The sequence below is a fragment of the Molossus molossus genome, unplaced genomic scaffold (assembly GCF_014108415.1).
Source record: "Molossus molossus isolate mMolMol1 unplaced genomic scaffold, mMolMol1.p scaffold_m16_p_1, whole genome shotgun sequence".
Lineage (NCBI taxonomy): Eukaryota > Metazoa > Chordata > Mammalia > Chiroptera > Molossidae > Molossus > Molossus molossus.
Window position 1 is genome coordinate 85,027,654 of NW_023425344.1, and position 14,762 is coordinate 85,042,415.

General features: G+C 41.3%; 1 protein-coding gene and 1 non-coding gene across 5 annotated transcripts in view; both read right to left on the reverse strand.

Moving 5' to 3' along the window:
* Positions 1-804: 804 nt before the first annotated feature.
* LOC118622453 lies at positions 805-935 on the reverse strand. Its single transcript, XR_004958063.1, has one exon. It is a non-coding gene; the product is annotated as a small nucleolar RNA SNORA42/SNORA80 family (small nucleolar RNA).
* An 8,045-nt stretch (positions 936-8,980) lies between these two features.
* PAPSS1 (3'-phosphoadenosine 5'-phosphosulfate synthase 1) overlaps positions 8,981-14,762 on the reverse strand; it is a 104,615-nt gene continuing 98,833 nt past the window's right edge. For 3 of the 4 annotated variants that reach the window (XM_036267164.1, XM_036267170.1, XM_036267148.1), the window contains one exon: positions 9,006-9,699. In XM_036267164.1, coding sequence (XP_036123057.1) covers positions 9,561-9,699 — 139 coding nt within the window. In that variant the 3' untranslated portion in view covers positions 9,006-9,560. Of the gene's footprint in view, positions 9,700-14,762 lie in introns of all 4 variants that reach the window. The other variant, XM_036267156.1, reaches the window with a different exon arrangement.

The window sequence follows — 14,762 nt, forward strand, 5'->3', positions numbered from 1 at the left end:
AGGTACATGCCCTTAGCGGGAACCGAACCCGGGTCTTTCCAGACCGCAGGCCAATGCTCTAACTGCTGAGCCAAACCGGTCAGGGCAAATTATTGCAAAAAATACATGTTTATGAAGGAGGCTTTCCTGGGGGAAGAGTATTAACTATTCTTAATCACAGAAGAAATGACTAGATTACTTTGTGGTTATTTTTTAATGTACTGCATATTTATGAAGTTGCATATAGCATATTTGTATTTGTCATCCAGAATTATTTATTTCATGACTGTAAAGTTTTGAGGAATAAGCATAAAAAGACAGTTGTCAAATAAAAAAACGACAATAGCTGCCTGGTGTGAATAAATAAAATTATACTTTGTTTTTGTTTTTTTTTGTCAAATTAGTAAAAAATGTATTTTTTGGTGTGCTGAGGAATTTTAGTAATTAATTTGTGTGCCATGAGATGGAAAAAGTTGAAAATCACTGGTCTGGAGCAAAGGTCAGCACACTTCCCCTACTAAGGGCCAGACAGTAAATCCTTTCGGCTTTCCAGGCCCCAGGGCCTCTGCCTCAGCGACTCAGCTCTGGGGGGGGGGGGGGGGGGGGGGGGGGGGGGGGCAGAAGCAGCCGCACCAGTGTGTGCAGCTGCTCCCGTAGGCCTCACTCAAGAGACGGCAGCCAGCCAGGTCCCCGTTTGCCAGCTCCTAGTCTAGAAAATCCTGCTTATCTGTGTTTTTTTCCTAATTATTTTATCAAGGATATATATTTATTTTATAGTTCAGTAATTCAACACTATTTATTTATGTATGTATTTATTTATTTTTCCACTTTGTAACCCGCTTCAGTGTCTGCAGCCTATGGACACAGGCAGGCAATGGTTCAAGGCCACAATGTGCCCACATGGAGCCCAGTAAGAGACCCAGAGGGACGGGCCTGCTATAAATCCAAACCCATGCATACTGTGCTTTTTTTTAATCCTCACCCAAGGATACTTTTCCATTTATCTTCAGATAGAGTGTGAAGAAGAGGGAGAGGAAGAGGGAGAGAGAGAGGCAGAGGGAGAGGGAGAGGGAGAGGGGGAGGGGAAGAGGGGGAGAGAGAGAGAGAGAGAGAGAGAGAGAGAGAGAAAGAGAGAGAGAGAGATTGGTTGCTCCAACCAGGACCCGGGACTGAACCACAACCGAGGTATGTGCGCTTGACCAAAATTGAACCCAAGACTCTTTGGTCCACAGGCCGACACTCTAACTGCTGAGCCAATATACACTTTTGCCTGATTATGTTTTATATCTTGCCACTACTATTCTAATTGATTCTAGCATTGATCCTTTAGTCACAAAGCTTCTAGCTCCTACTCTAGATTCCTTTCTTTTCTTTTACTTTTAACACAGCCCAGATTTCCCCAGCTATCATCAGCTACTGAGAATAACTGAGTTCAGACACATGAGCTGTAATCTCTGTATTAGTTAGTTATTGCTGTATAATAAAGCACCCCAGAGCTCAGTGGTTTAAAACAATGACTTATTTTTCATGAGTCTGGGTCAGTTGATAAGTTTCCCCTTACTTTTCTCATACTGATAAATTTATCTGGTCCTAATTCCCACCCAAAGCATGCATTGAGGTTTCAATCACCTCAAACATCTATTAATTTTAGGAAGATTGGCATTTGTATGATACCAAGTCATTTCCCCTAAGACCATGGCATACTGTTCCATTTTTTTAGACCTTGATGTATGCTCTTTCATAAAATTGTGTTGTTGAGTTGAAGCAGACCCTGTTTCTTTTCTTCTTAGTTTTGTTCCTAAGTATCTTACAGGCTGTGAGGCCATCATTACTGAGACATACTGGGAAGTTTCCCCAGTGAAATCTGAAGCCAGCCCTCCTACATGAGGGGCAAGGAAGGACTGAAGAAAGAGGCAGCCACTGCAGACTGGCAAGTGGCGGTTTAATAAGCAAGGGGACTGCATACGAGGCTGTCTTCAGTGCTACAAGACGAGATCTCCACACTCGCCTGTCAGAATCTCGTAAGTTTATGACGTGGTACAGCCCGTGCACAGTCCAGACGGTCTCAACAACACAGTGCTCTCAAAGCTACGTCCTTGATACAGCTCCCACTGTGGGAACAGGGTGGGGGCAGGTGTAAAGAGTGTGCATTCCAAGGACAGGTGGGCTGGGGGTGGGGTGGGTGGTGGAGGAGCCTCTGATTGCCCAGGTGTCACTCATGGGTCAATGGTGGTCACATCCTCTCCCTGAGCTCCTCCGACAAACATTTTCATTTGTAGTCAATCATTAGTAATACAAAGATTTTGATTTTGCACATTTATCATATACCCGACCTCTTTATCAAAGTTAAATTTAATTTTAATTTTTCTTCTAAAAATTATACTCTTAATTCTTATTTCAATTCTCCTTTCTTAATATTCCTTACTATGCCAGTTATTGCTATAAGCATTTAATAAAATAATACATGTAAAGCACTTAGCACAGTGTCTGGCAAATAAAATAGTAAGCACTCAGTAAATGTTAGCTATTCTTAAGATTTTGATTATATTTATTCAAGATAAATTTAAATTTTATGCTATTCTTTATTGGTCATCCTACTCCTAGCTATGAGACCTTTTGACTATATGAGCAAGAAAGAAAGAAAAATATCTGTGTGGAAAACTGGGAAACATTATACAATTTTGTATTTCATGTCCCTATTATCTTAATACCAGTTATAGTCACGGAAGATACAAATAATTTGCAAGTACATGGACCACCACATATAGATCCAATTCTAAAATTAAATATATTTATGATTTTGTTTTGTTTGGTTTTTAATTTTTTTTTCCTTTATTGATTTTAGAGAGAGAGGAAAAGAGAGGGAGAGATAGAAACATTGATGAGAGAGAACATCGATTGGTCGCCTCCTGCATGCCCCCCACTGAGGATCAGGCCCACAACATGAGCATGTGCCCTGACCGGGAATTGAACCAGCGACCTCTTGGTGCATGGGTGGATGCTCAACCACTGAGCGATACCAGCTGGACTAATGTTATGTTTTGATCAGTGGTATCAACAAACTGAACTCGGTTTCTATATATAAAGTGTAACACTTGTAAAATTAAGCTTTAACATAACAATGACCATGTTAATTAAAGCAGATCTTCCTCATTAAATTTAATGTTAGAAGAAACTATCTTTCTAATCGCTATCTTCTACTCCTCACATTTTAAGGTATATCTTCCACTTGGTTCCACTTTCCCAAAGTACTATCATTTTTCAGTGATTTCTTTTTCAAATATGTTTTTGATTTTTTAGAGAGATAGAAACATCAATGTGAGAGAGATACATTGATCGGCTGCCTTCTGCACGCCCCCTACTGGGGATCAAGCCCGCCACTAGGGCATGTGCCCTGCTGGAGAATGGAACCTGGACCTCTCAGTCCATGGGACCACGTTCAATCCACTGAGCCACACTGGCCAGGCTCGATGATTTTTCTTTTGCACTTGAATGATTCTATGCTTGCTTTAGGGAAATGCATACATTTTTCTGTGTATTTTTTCTTTGAAAATCTGTATTCCTGCCCTGGCCAGTTTGGCTCAGCGGTTAGAGCGTCGGCCTGCGGTCCGGAGAGACCCGGGTTCGGTTCCCGCTAAGGGCACGTACTTCGGTTGCAGTTTGTCCCCGGCCCTGGTTGGTCGTGCGGGTGGCAGCCACTCGATGTGTCCCTTCATGTCGATGTTTCTCACTCTCTCTCCCTTCCGTTCTCTCCCTCCCATTCTATCTGTACAAAAAATGGAAAAATATCCTCGGGTGAGGATAAAAAAAAAAAAAAAAAAAAAAAAAAATCTGTATTCCTTTGTTAATCTAGGAAACATAGAAGTTGGACACAAAGAAAAAGCGAGAGCAAAAATTATGGCTGAACAATTTGTAGCTGAATACTGTTTTGTATGCCTTTATTTATTTTTTTTAATCTTCATGTGAGGATGTTTTTTCCATTGCTTTTTAGAGAGAGTGGTGGGAGGGAGGGAGGGTGGAAGGGAGAGAGGGGGAGAGAGAGAAACATTGATGTGAGAGAGACACATCAATTGGTTGCCTCCTGCACTTCCCCAGACCGGGGCCTGGGATCTAACCAGCAACCCAGGTACGTGCCCTTCACTGGAAATCTAACCCAGCACTTTTCGGTGTGTTGTCCAACTCTAACTGCTGAGCCACACCGGCCAGGGCTTGAAGGCCTTTAGATTTGTATCTAACATATATCTGTATTCAGTTACTTTGCTCAGTGGGCTAGAGCAGCAATTTTCAACCATTTTCATCTCATGGCACACATAAACTGGTTACTAATATTCTGCAGCACACCAAAAAATATATTTTTGACAAAGAAAAAAATAGGTATAATTTTGATTAATTCATATCAGACAGCTATTATTGTGTTGGCTTTGCCATTTTTTTTATTTGACAATCTAAGGGGAAAGAGGCCCCGGACTAAATAGTCAGGTATTGCATGTTTTAAAAATTCTTGTGGCACACCGGTTGAAAATCGCTGGGCTAGAGAATGGTATTATGAAACGAAGATTACAAAGTCTAGTCTCATAAATATTGGTAATTATACCATTGTAATGAACCTAGTTATTAATAACAGGAGGGGAGCAAAGGGAAGGCCAAGTTTTACAGGCATTCATTTGTGCAGCTTTGCCAGGGAGCTGCAGTTTAACTCTCCCCAGGGGCCACCAGTCTGTTCTCCACAGATTGATGGGGGAAGGGACCAGACAGAGAAAGAACAGACGCATGTCCGGTCCAGTCTGGGTGAAATAGGAAGGTATTCGCCTGTCAGTCACACCTGGGAACAGGTCATTGACTAGAGAGAGCAGAGGTGGCCACTACAAGCATGGGAAAATTTAAGATATTTAATCCCCTACACAAAGAAGTTTGCTCTATTGCACTCTTGGTTGCTCTCGGTTCTCTTGGAACTCTTGTTGCGGGGGGCATGCTTTCCTGGCTCCCCTGCATTCAACCACAGCCATGTGGACCCCAGACAGTGGACTCACGGATTGCAACTGCTTAACACTAAACCAGACCCAATTCCAACATGGAACAGAAACTCCGGGCACTGGCTTTGCTTCTAGCTCTACCAAATCCCCAGCTGCACCTCTTCCAGGACCAGATGAAGGGAAATGGGACTGTGGAAACCCAGGGATCTAATTCCACGCAAGTCAAAATCATGAATCCTCCCATGTGAGTCTCAGAAAATTCTTTTTCTCAAGATATTATAAAGACCTCACCCCCAACACTCAGTGGGGAAAGGGATCCCCCACTTCCACCAATAACAATATCACTGTTTCTTGATCAAAAGACTGCATCTGTCAATAAAATAATAATACTAAAGCAGTGCTCTACACAAATTACTGACTATAACCTTCACTCCAGATAAGGAAATTAACACCTCTTGAAGCTGAAGGTCACACAAACGAGGAATCGGTCAAGTTTGACTTCAGAGCCTGAATACGTAACCTCAAAACTCTACTCTCCCTTCAGTTTGTGGCTCTGCTTAAGCCAAAACACCTAGATAACTAAACTTTTCACTTACTTTTTACTCAAAATTCTTTAGCAGCTGCCCATGGGCATTTTCCCACATCTCAAAAGTCAAATTCCCACACTGGCACCTGTATAGAATATATATGCCCCTAGGTTGGGAGGCACTGAGGGCAGACGCAGGCCAGCCAGGCGGTGGGTCCAGCTGTCAGACTAATTCAAAATTTCCTTGCATCATTCAAACTCGCTGTTTTGTTTTTTTTCTGATAGTGCAGCAAGGCTTCCGCACTGCGTTTGCTCTTAACAGATGTCTCAATGCTCTTGGGCAACAGGAGTAGTTCAGCTCTAGGAGAGAACAAACACTTCTCAGGGAGGGTAAGCCAGAGCTGCTGGAGGGAAAGCAGAGAGCGGGTGGGCGTTCCCGTTCATTTCGGTGGGGGTGTCTTCCTTTCCTTAATGAAGGAAGATGACTATGGATGCTCAATGCTGGCACAGGGCCAGAGATAAGGGTCCATGACAGAATGCCCGTTTCCTGCTTCAGTTCCTCACATCTAGGCCCTACATTCTGGTGCTGTTTTCCTTGGGAATCTGGGGGAGTAGGATGTCGGGAAAAGGAGGCTTCCATCTTCACTCACCTCTGCTCAATTATAGTCCTTAAGCACATATCTTTAGTTCGTCCAGCTTTTATCTCAGTCCAGAAAAGACTGGGAGGTAGGTGGGCAGGATTTTTTATTTTTTGCACAACTTATACATAATTACATTCAGGATGAGACCGTGTGGAGCAGGGAATGGAATCCAGCAGAGGATTGGAGGCCCTCTAAAAAATATACCCCACACATAAGAGTCCCAGTGGGCAAATACTTTACTGTGTAAGCCAACCCACCCATGGATACATATGTGCTAATAAAAATATACCATATGTGAGAAGCATGACTTCCGAATTTTTCCTGATAAAGTAATTGAAAGCTGACTTCCAAGAGATAGACCTAATTGCTCCCCTCTTAGATGGCAATAAAATTCAAATATGTGGTCTTGATTATCATAGTGGAATAGAGATTTGACAGATTTAAAACATTAGATTTCTGCCAAGACGATTACACTTTCTTTTTCTCCTTCCTTAAAAAAAAAAATTATATAAATATAAAATATAATATATATTTTTATATATAAATATATAAAACATATATTTATATATATATTTTTTTTCCCACTCACTTTTCCAGCTGATGTATAGATTAAAATGGTACTAAGTTTCCCCAGACCACTTGGCAGGAAAGGTTTGTTGTGAAGGTTGAATATTTTAAAGATTAGTTTGGGCTCCTTTTTATGAACTGGGAAGAGAATAAACAATTCCTGCCTAGCAGATTTGCCGGTTAAAGACACACATACCAACCTGTGAGCTAGTGGAAGTCACTGGGTGCTTGCATTTGCTTCCCCCTCTCTGGGAACACAAAAGTGGGTGGCCAATCCCAAGGGCACAGGGGCCTAGAACCATGTTTTCATTATATCCCTCTCTGGACTCAAAAAGGACAATTACACCATTAGCACCAAGTTACTTTTTAGACCACATTTCAGCCAAGTGCTGTTAATCTTGATTTCATGAGTACACACACACACACACACACACCTTTTTAATAATTTTTCTTTATTGATGTTAGAGAGAGAAGGGAGAGGGAGAGAAAAATATCGATGAGAGAGAACATCGACTGGCCACCTCCTACATACCCACCACTGGAAATTGGGCCCACAACCTGGGCATGTGCCCTGACCAGGAATAGAACCAGCAACTCGTTGGTGCATGGGTCAAAGCTCAAACCACTGAGCCACACCAGCCAGGCTCATGAGTATATTTTTATAATTTTGAAAGAACACTAAATTTTCTGAGTGCCAAGTTTTAAAAAATTATTTTCTATATTTTAAACTTTTAATGCTGCTAACTGTAAAAATCATCTTAAAATGTAGCAGTCCCATGGTTTTCATGGCAAATACTTTTTTTTCACATCCCACCTGTTACAATCGGGATACTTGGTAGCTAACAAGAGAGCTCCAGATAATTTCGATAACAACGGACTAATGGAAGGCAGTTGGGTATCTTCCAGCACTGATGGAAAGTGCAAGAGGACAAGGCTTAGAAAATGGCCAGGAACAAAAGGAGGCTGGTGGCAGAGGGTTCAGCCAAGGTCATGACACTGAAATCTTCTAGATAGGATACTACCTCTGCATAAGAGACCCAGCTGCCCCGGGTGCCGCTTCCACGGGACACTCGCTGCCACCACAAAACCATGCTCTGTTCTGTCTACATCGCTGCATCACCCTGCACGTTCAGCGTCAGGTGGGACTTTCTGAATCGGTTGAGTTGAGGTACTGTCACACCTGAGCCATCTGTGGTTGGAGCAGGAGAATCAGTGGTGCCCTTCAATTTCTGCAGACGAATATAAAGGAGTTACCCCTAAATGGAGATCTAGACAATGTGGTGCCAGGAAAGTAATATCATCAATCACCTCTAATTTTCCCCATCAACATATCCATCCATGTATCCTCTAATCACCCACTAACACTTTCTTCAGTATCCACAGCGAACATATCTATCCACTAGAAAATGTCTATGCGTAGCCTTCATTTCTTTTCTATTTATCAGCTTTCTCACTAAGTGGTTCCCTCTATCATTCATCCATTTTTACCTTTTTTTTTTTTTTGGCGGGGGGGGCTTCTATTTCTTTTACTAGTAGTATTTTATTCCCTTCTGCCTTAATGACAATGTACTATCTATCTCCACGTATAATCTGCCATCTCTTTATAATGTTGAATTTTTAAGGCCAAATCATGCAAGATTATTTCACAACAGAAAGTAGGATTGCAAATCAGAAAAGCTGGCATCTCAACCAAAACTGTGTATCTAGTTCCTAAATAAGCATCTTCACTTAAATATCCACTTTGGGGATAGTCTACAAGAGCAAACTTGGGATGTTGCCTCCCCTCCACCCAAAAAATGGACTGACATCCCCTACTCCCTGTACCATTCTCTATTACCGGAACCACCACCGTAGGTGTTTAAGAATATTGGAAAGCCCAGCCTGTGTGGCTCAGTGGACTGAGCATCGTCCCATGGACTGACAGGTGCAAGTTTGATTCCTGGTCAGGGCACATGCCTGGGTTGCAGGGCCGATCCCCAGTGGGGGGCGTGCAGGAGGCAGCCGATCGATGTTCTCTCTCATTGATGTTTCTATCTCTCTCTCTAATATCGATAAAGAAAAATATTTACTTAAAAAAAAAAACATGGGAGAGATATTTGGGGCAACAGGTTCAGTTTCTGGATAGGCTGAGAGTACACTATTATTTTTCCACTTAAGAATTCGCTATGAAATACAGTATTAGAAATTAATTATTAGATTCCAGTAATAAAAGATACCTGTATTTTCCTTCCTCCATCAGAAACTTCACAAAAAGGAAAGAGTATGTGTAAACAAAACAATAAAAGTATCACCTAAATAAGTCAAAAGGTTTAATTTTATTGAATAAAGAAAGTTCATTCAGGGCTTACACAGATCATAGGAATACTTTAGCTCATAACAGATAATAAGTCAATAGCTGATTGGAAGCAAAGAAGAAAGCAGTTTACATTTTCAATGTAGAAAAAAATCTAATTGCTACAGATGTCTTGTAAAATTCCCAAAACAAGGTCTAGCTGAGTTTATTGTTTAGAGGATTTTTTTTCTTTTTCAAGGAATGAAGAATGTGATTCAATGTGTATACTATTGGTTACCACTAATATAACAGCTTGAAAAAAATCATGAGACAGAGCATAAATATAAAAAGACAAGATTTTAAAACTGCATTATAGGAATATTAACTATAGTAAGTGAAAAAGACACATTAAAACCAGCAGTGTATTACACTAGTTCAAAACAGAACTCATAAGGCAGACTGAGACGGATGCAAGTTAAGGAAAACGGTCTGTTTCTGGGAAGTGTGTCCAGACAGACACCACCACAAAGAAATGCCAACAGTGACTACGTGGTCCCTTCTGGGTCCTCAGGGAGGCGTCGAAAGTGGAGGGCTTGACTAGCTTAAGCTTTCTCCAGGGACTTGTAGTACTCCACCAGCACCGTCCAGGCCTTGGGAGCCATGAACCCCTCAGGAGGCTTCTGGCCATCTCGAGCAAGTTTGCGCATTCGGGTTCCTGAAATAAACTCAAAGTCTTCATGGCTGAAAGAGAAAAAAGAAAATGATGTCACACTTTGTCACTGAGCAAAAATAATCATGCTATCGCAAATCACTCAATTTCAGAACTGGCAAAAATATTTTAATTGACATCTTCACTGCGATCATTGTAGATTCACATGCAATCATAAGAACAAATACAGCAAGACCCCGTGCATCCTTTTAGCCAGTTTCCACCAATGGTACATCTCGCAAAACTACAGCATAACATCACAACCAGGACATCAGCCTAGAAACAACCTACCCATCATCCTATTCAAATTTCTGCAGTTTTACTCGTGCTTGTTTCTCAGGCTGTTCTCTTGTTCTGTGCGGTGTTATTACATGTGCAGGTTCATTCAGGCACCACAGTTACGATACAGAACAGTTGCCAAACCAGGGCGATCCATCTGGTTGCCCTGTGATAGCCAAGCCCATCTCATTCCTTGTTCCCCAGCCCCTGGCAACGACTAATTTAGAACTGGGAACTTAAAAAACAATAATTAAATCTAATTTAGCTAACACAGATTAAAAACTTTTTAGGAAGGTTGACCCTGAAAGGCTAAATGCATACTGGAACATGAAGAGAAAAACCTGAAATTGTATAATGGCAACAGTGAGTGGGCAGCAGTAATTGCTATTATTCCATTGATAAGACACCACAAAGGCAGGGTTGGTTCTTTTCATCTTCATACATACAAAACACACAAAAGCCCTCACACCATTAAGCAGGTAGAACCTAAGGCTGTGACACACCCTGCCTCCTGGTAATTTCATCCCCCCCCCCACCCCAACACCAGCATGAGTTCTGGGGCGCTCAAGTCACCAGGTCATAAGCCATGTTGACCCCTTGTTAGAAGCTCTATGTTCTCTCCCCACTTCTCTATCCGTGGAGTTAACCTGGGGACCCAGTGAAATGAACTGCTAAGTGGCCCCTCCTTCTAGAGGTATGCTAGGTATGTTTTACCTAATAATCACATTTCCAGGAATCTACATTAAGGAAATAATTAGAGATGCAGACAAATATGGTGCAGAAAGACATCTATATGAAAGTTGTTTCATGATAGTCAAATACTGTAAATAACCTAAAAGTTGAAGGTTCTAAATAAACGATGGTACAGCCCTGAGTAGAATTACATAGTTATTAAAGTACAGCTAAGGGCAGGGGAAAAGATGTTCACGATGTAACAGTAGGTAAAATGATCAGGGCACAAAACTTCATACATAATACCACTGCGATTTTATTAAAATACAAGGGACAGGGCAGGGGAAAGAAATGCACCCAAATGTTAAAGTGGTTCTTTCTACGACATGGTGTCACAGATGCTTTTATTTATTTATTTAGAAAGAATTTTTTTTTTTTCTTTATTGATTTTAGAGAGAGAAGAAGGGAAAAGGAGAGAAAGATGGAAACACTGATGAGTGTGAGAACTTCAATTGGCCGCCTCCTGCATGCCCCTCACTGGGGATTGGGCCTACAACCCAGGCACTTGTCCTGACTGGAAATCGAACTGGTGACCTCTTGGTGCCTGGGTCGATGCTCAACCACTGAGCCACACCGGCCAGGGTCACACATACTTTTAATCTTGTTCAACATGTTTTCTGCAATTTTCTATAATAATGATTTTTATCAATTATCAATATCAAAATCAAATAAAAATATCAAATTATTGTCAATAACAACTATGAGTAAAAGCTTACTTTAAAAAACCTCTATCCAAAGTGATGTAGAATAATTTTAAATAATGTAGCCTTTAATTAACCTGAAACCTCAGTCATTTGGAACATCACTGCAATGAGAGCAGATACACAGGGTGCTGCTATAGCATTATGTTTCCTATTCTGCCCCAGTCGTGGCAATAGCTATTAACTCACACTTAAATGGCACACATTGGCAGTAAAGAGTATATCTGAACAGGGCTATGAATGCGGAACACATTCAGGAAATATTTACTGACCAGTGACCAGGTACATTACTAGCTTTCTAACTAGTAACTCAATAAATATAAAAAAAATGAAAGGTGCATGTATAGAAAAATTGTATTGGTTCAATACAGAACAATTCATAGTCTTACGCGAGTCACTCCTCTTCATCCTCTGGCAAAAAAAAAAAAAAAAAAATGGGGACACAGGGTTTGTGATTGCTGTGGGGAATTTGAGCTACTTGCACATCCCCTTTTTCTGAGTCTAGATTATTCACACCAGAGCTTTCTGCGTGTCCTTTGTGAGGTCTTCAATAAGCATCTTCAGATCTGCCTCCTTTCTGACCTCGCTCACCTCCCACTAGTCAGGGGAACCCACACACCATTTTCCAAACCTGGTTCATTTAGTCTATCTGTGAGCTTGGGCTGTCCACTCAATAGGACTGGACCCCAGACCAAGAAAAACAGAAGTACTGTGCTTTCCTCATGACCCAGAGTGTGTCCCAGCTTCTGGTCTCTCTTGCTTTTCTGATCTTCATTGTCTGTGTATTCAATAACCTGCCCACTCACTGGGCTTCTGAACCTTGGACCTGGTTGTATTACAACCAGCCTCTGTATACCTCCTGCACCTATACCTGACACTACTCTTAGTTCCTAAAATCACCTTGACTCTTGGTTCTGGATCTAGTTCTAGTTCTTAAGATTCCCTACTAGTCCTAATTCTGGTCTTTCCAACTCCCCATTGAGGTACCCAGACTTTAATGAATGTGCTAGACCCCTATGAAAGATGTCTAAGAGTTTTGTTCTGGAATGCTAAACATATAGGAAATGAATATAAAGTCCTGGGAATCATTAATCAGGCACTCATTAATCCATGTTAACAACACTAATGCTCTCTCTCTTACTACTAAGCAGAAGGCACTTCTTTAATTCAGACGTGTGACTTCTCCCCCAAGTCACCTGTCTGCCCTTCCTATTACCCACACTACTACCAAGTCAGGAAGATATATGTCGCATTCAACTCAGTATTTCAACAGCTCTCATCTTCTTAAGTAAACACCTTCTAAATGCCTATACAAATTTTCAAAGGTGACTGGTGAGAAGGAAAGGGTAATGAATAATGCCTCCAACCAGGCTGGATTCAAAGAGTTTAAATCTGGAGAGTCTCTCCCACTTCTATCAACTTCTCAATATGCAGAAAAATCAGAGCTACTATACTGTACTGGCCTATGCAGGTGGGATGGTTACCATAGTCAATACATGAAGTAAGTGATCATCTTTCTCTTACATGAATGACTACAACTTAAGGTGAGAAAAAGAAACAGACTATATGTGAGACAGGCTGAGAAAAGAAGCAAGACTAGGAGAGATTTTTTAAAACTTCAGAAAAGGTTGGGGTTAGGGACATAATTTGCAAATCTGTCAACACTAAAATGAAAACTGAGTTGGAGAAAACAGATAAGCTCAGCAAAAGAGAGAGTATCTGTCAAAGGAATACAAAGAAAACTAAGATGATTTTATGAAAGTCATGGAAGAAGAGACATTTGAAAGTTGTAAGGCCACAGAGAGGCTAAGGGAGATGACCATGAGGGAAGGGAAAAACCCAAAACACTGGATTCACAAATCAGAATTTAAATTTTCTTTACTCTAAGAGTTTTAGTAGATGATGAAGAAAACAGATGAAATGGTAAAATGACAGAGACACACAGTGAAGAAAATCTGTTTTTTTTTGTTTGTTGCTGGGTGTGTGTGTGTGTTCAGGAAAAGGGAAGGCTTATAGGTATATAGGCAAAGAAAATAAATGGCAAGAATGAGAAAAGGGAGGAGGAGGAAAACCAGGAGCGAGAGGAGAGTCAAGAATGAAAAGAAGAAATGGTGATGATTTGAAGTTAGGAGGTGAGACGGTTATGTTTCAATAAAAACATAAGGTTGACCTCTGAGGATAACAAGAAGCAGTGTGGGAATGAACTGATAATACAATCCATCAACACAGTCAACTTATCTCCAACTTATCTTCAGGTCACACCTGATAGGATTAGCAGCACCGAGCCTCAGCACAAAGTCAAGGAAGCTGAGGGGGTCCCGAAATCTCTCCAACAGCATCTCACAATCCTCGTTCCAGCTCCAGCCTGATGTAAAATGGGCAGGTTTAGCTGAGAATCATCTGACAAAACCTCGATTGAATGCTTCAGTTCCTTAAGAGGTTCATTTACCAGCTCCCTAAATAAGCTTCCTTGAGGGAATTCATGACCTTAGAGCTTTCTGGCCATGAGAATTTTAAATGTTGATTTCAGAAAAGAAGACCTGTGTCACATGTGATTGATGGCAAGGAGAAAGACACCAGAGTGCAGCAGCTGCTGATGATTCTGACTTGACTTTTTGATTAAAGGAAAAAAGCCAGACCAATTAAAGTCTTTCCTTTCCCCAGAATGCCAAGCTGTCTGAAATCCAGAAGTTTGCTTGCATTCCTTCTGAAATTGCATTTTTAAACCAAGGTCCCTGGGTACCTCTTTTCCCAACGCTATTTCACACTCCATCTGCCCCGCATGCCACAGCCTTTCTTCATCACATGACAGAGTTTCTGCTTCCACATGGTGGTGGTTGCACTCCACCCTGGCTACGAAAAGCACATGTATCTCCCTCTGCCTCATAACTGTACTTCTACCCATCACATAAAGATCCTGCTTTTTACCAGAAGTCAGGTGCAAGGACTTCACACAAGAGTCACTATCTGTAATCGAATTGTAGCATTTATGATTATATATTTAAACGCCGTCATTTTTTTACAGAAATAATGAAATCAAACAGAAATGAGGCACTCCAGGAACGATCTAAAATTAGCTCTGAACTTCACCTGTGAGTAATCAGGACTCTGCCAAAGCAGAAAAGGCTACTGAATAGAGGGCATTAGGCTCCTGACTACAAAGCGACTCTAATGAGGCCATCTAATTTCACTAGTTAACCAGTCTCCCACGGCACCTGGAGAAAGAAGCACAAGTATGTTTTGTTTTGTTTTCCTTCTCAAAACTCTTGGTCATAGATTCTTATAATCCACAGCTGACAGAATGCCTGATCTTTACAAATAAAATTTAAAAAGGCAGGTGGGGGGGGGGGTTAAGGAGCAGGAAGGGGAAAACCAGACAAGCT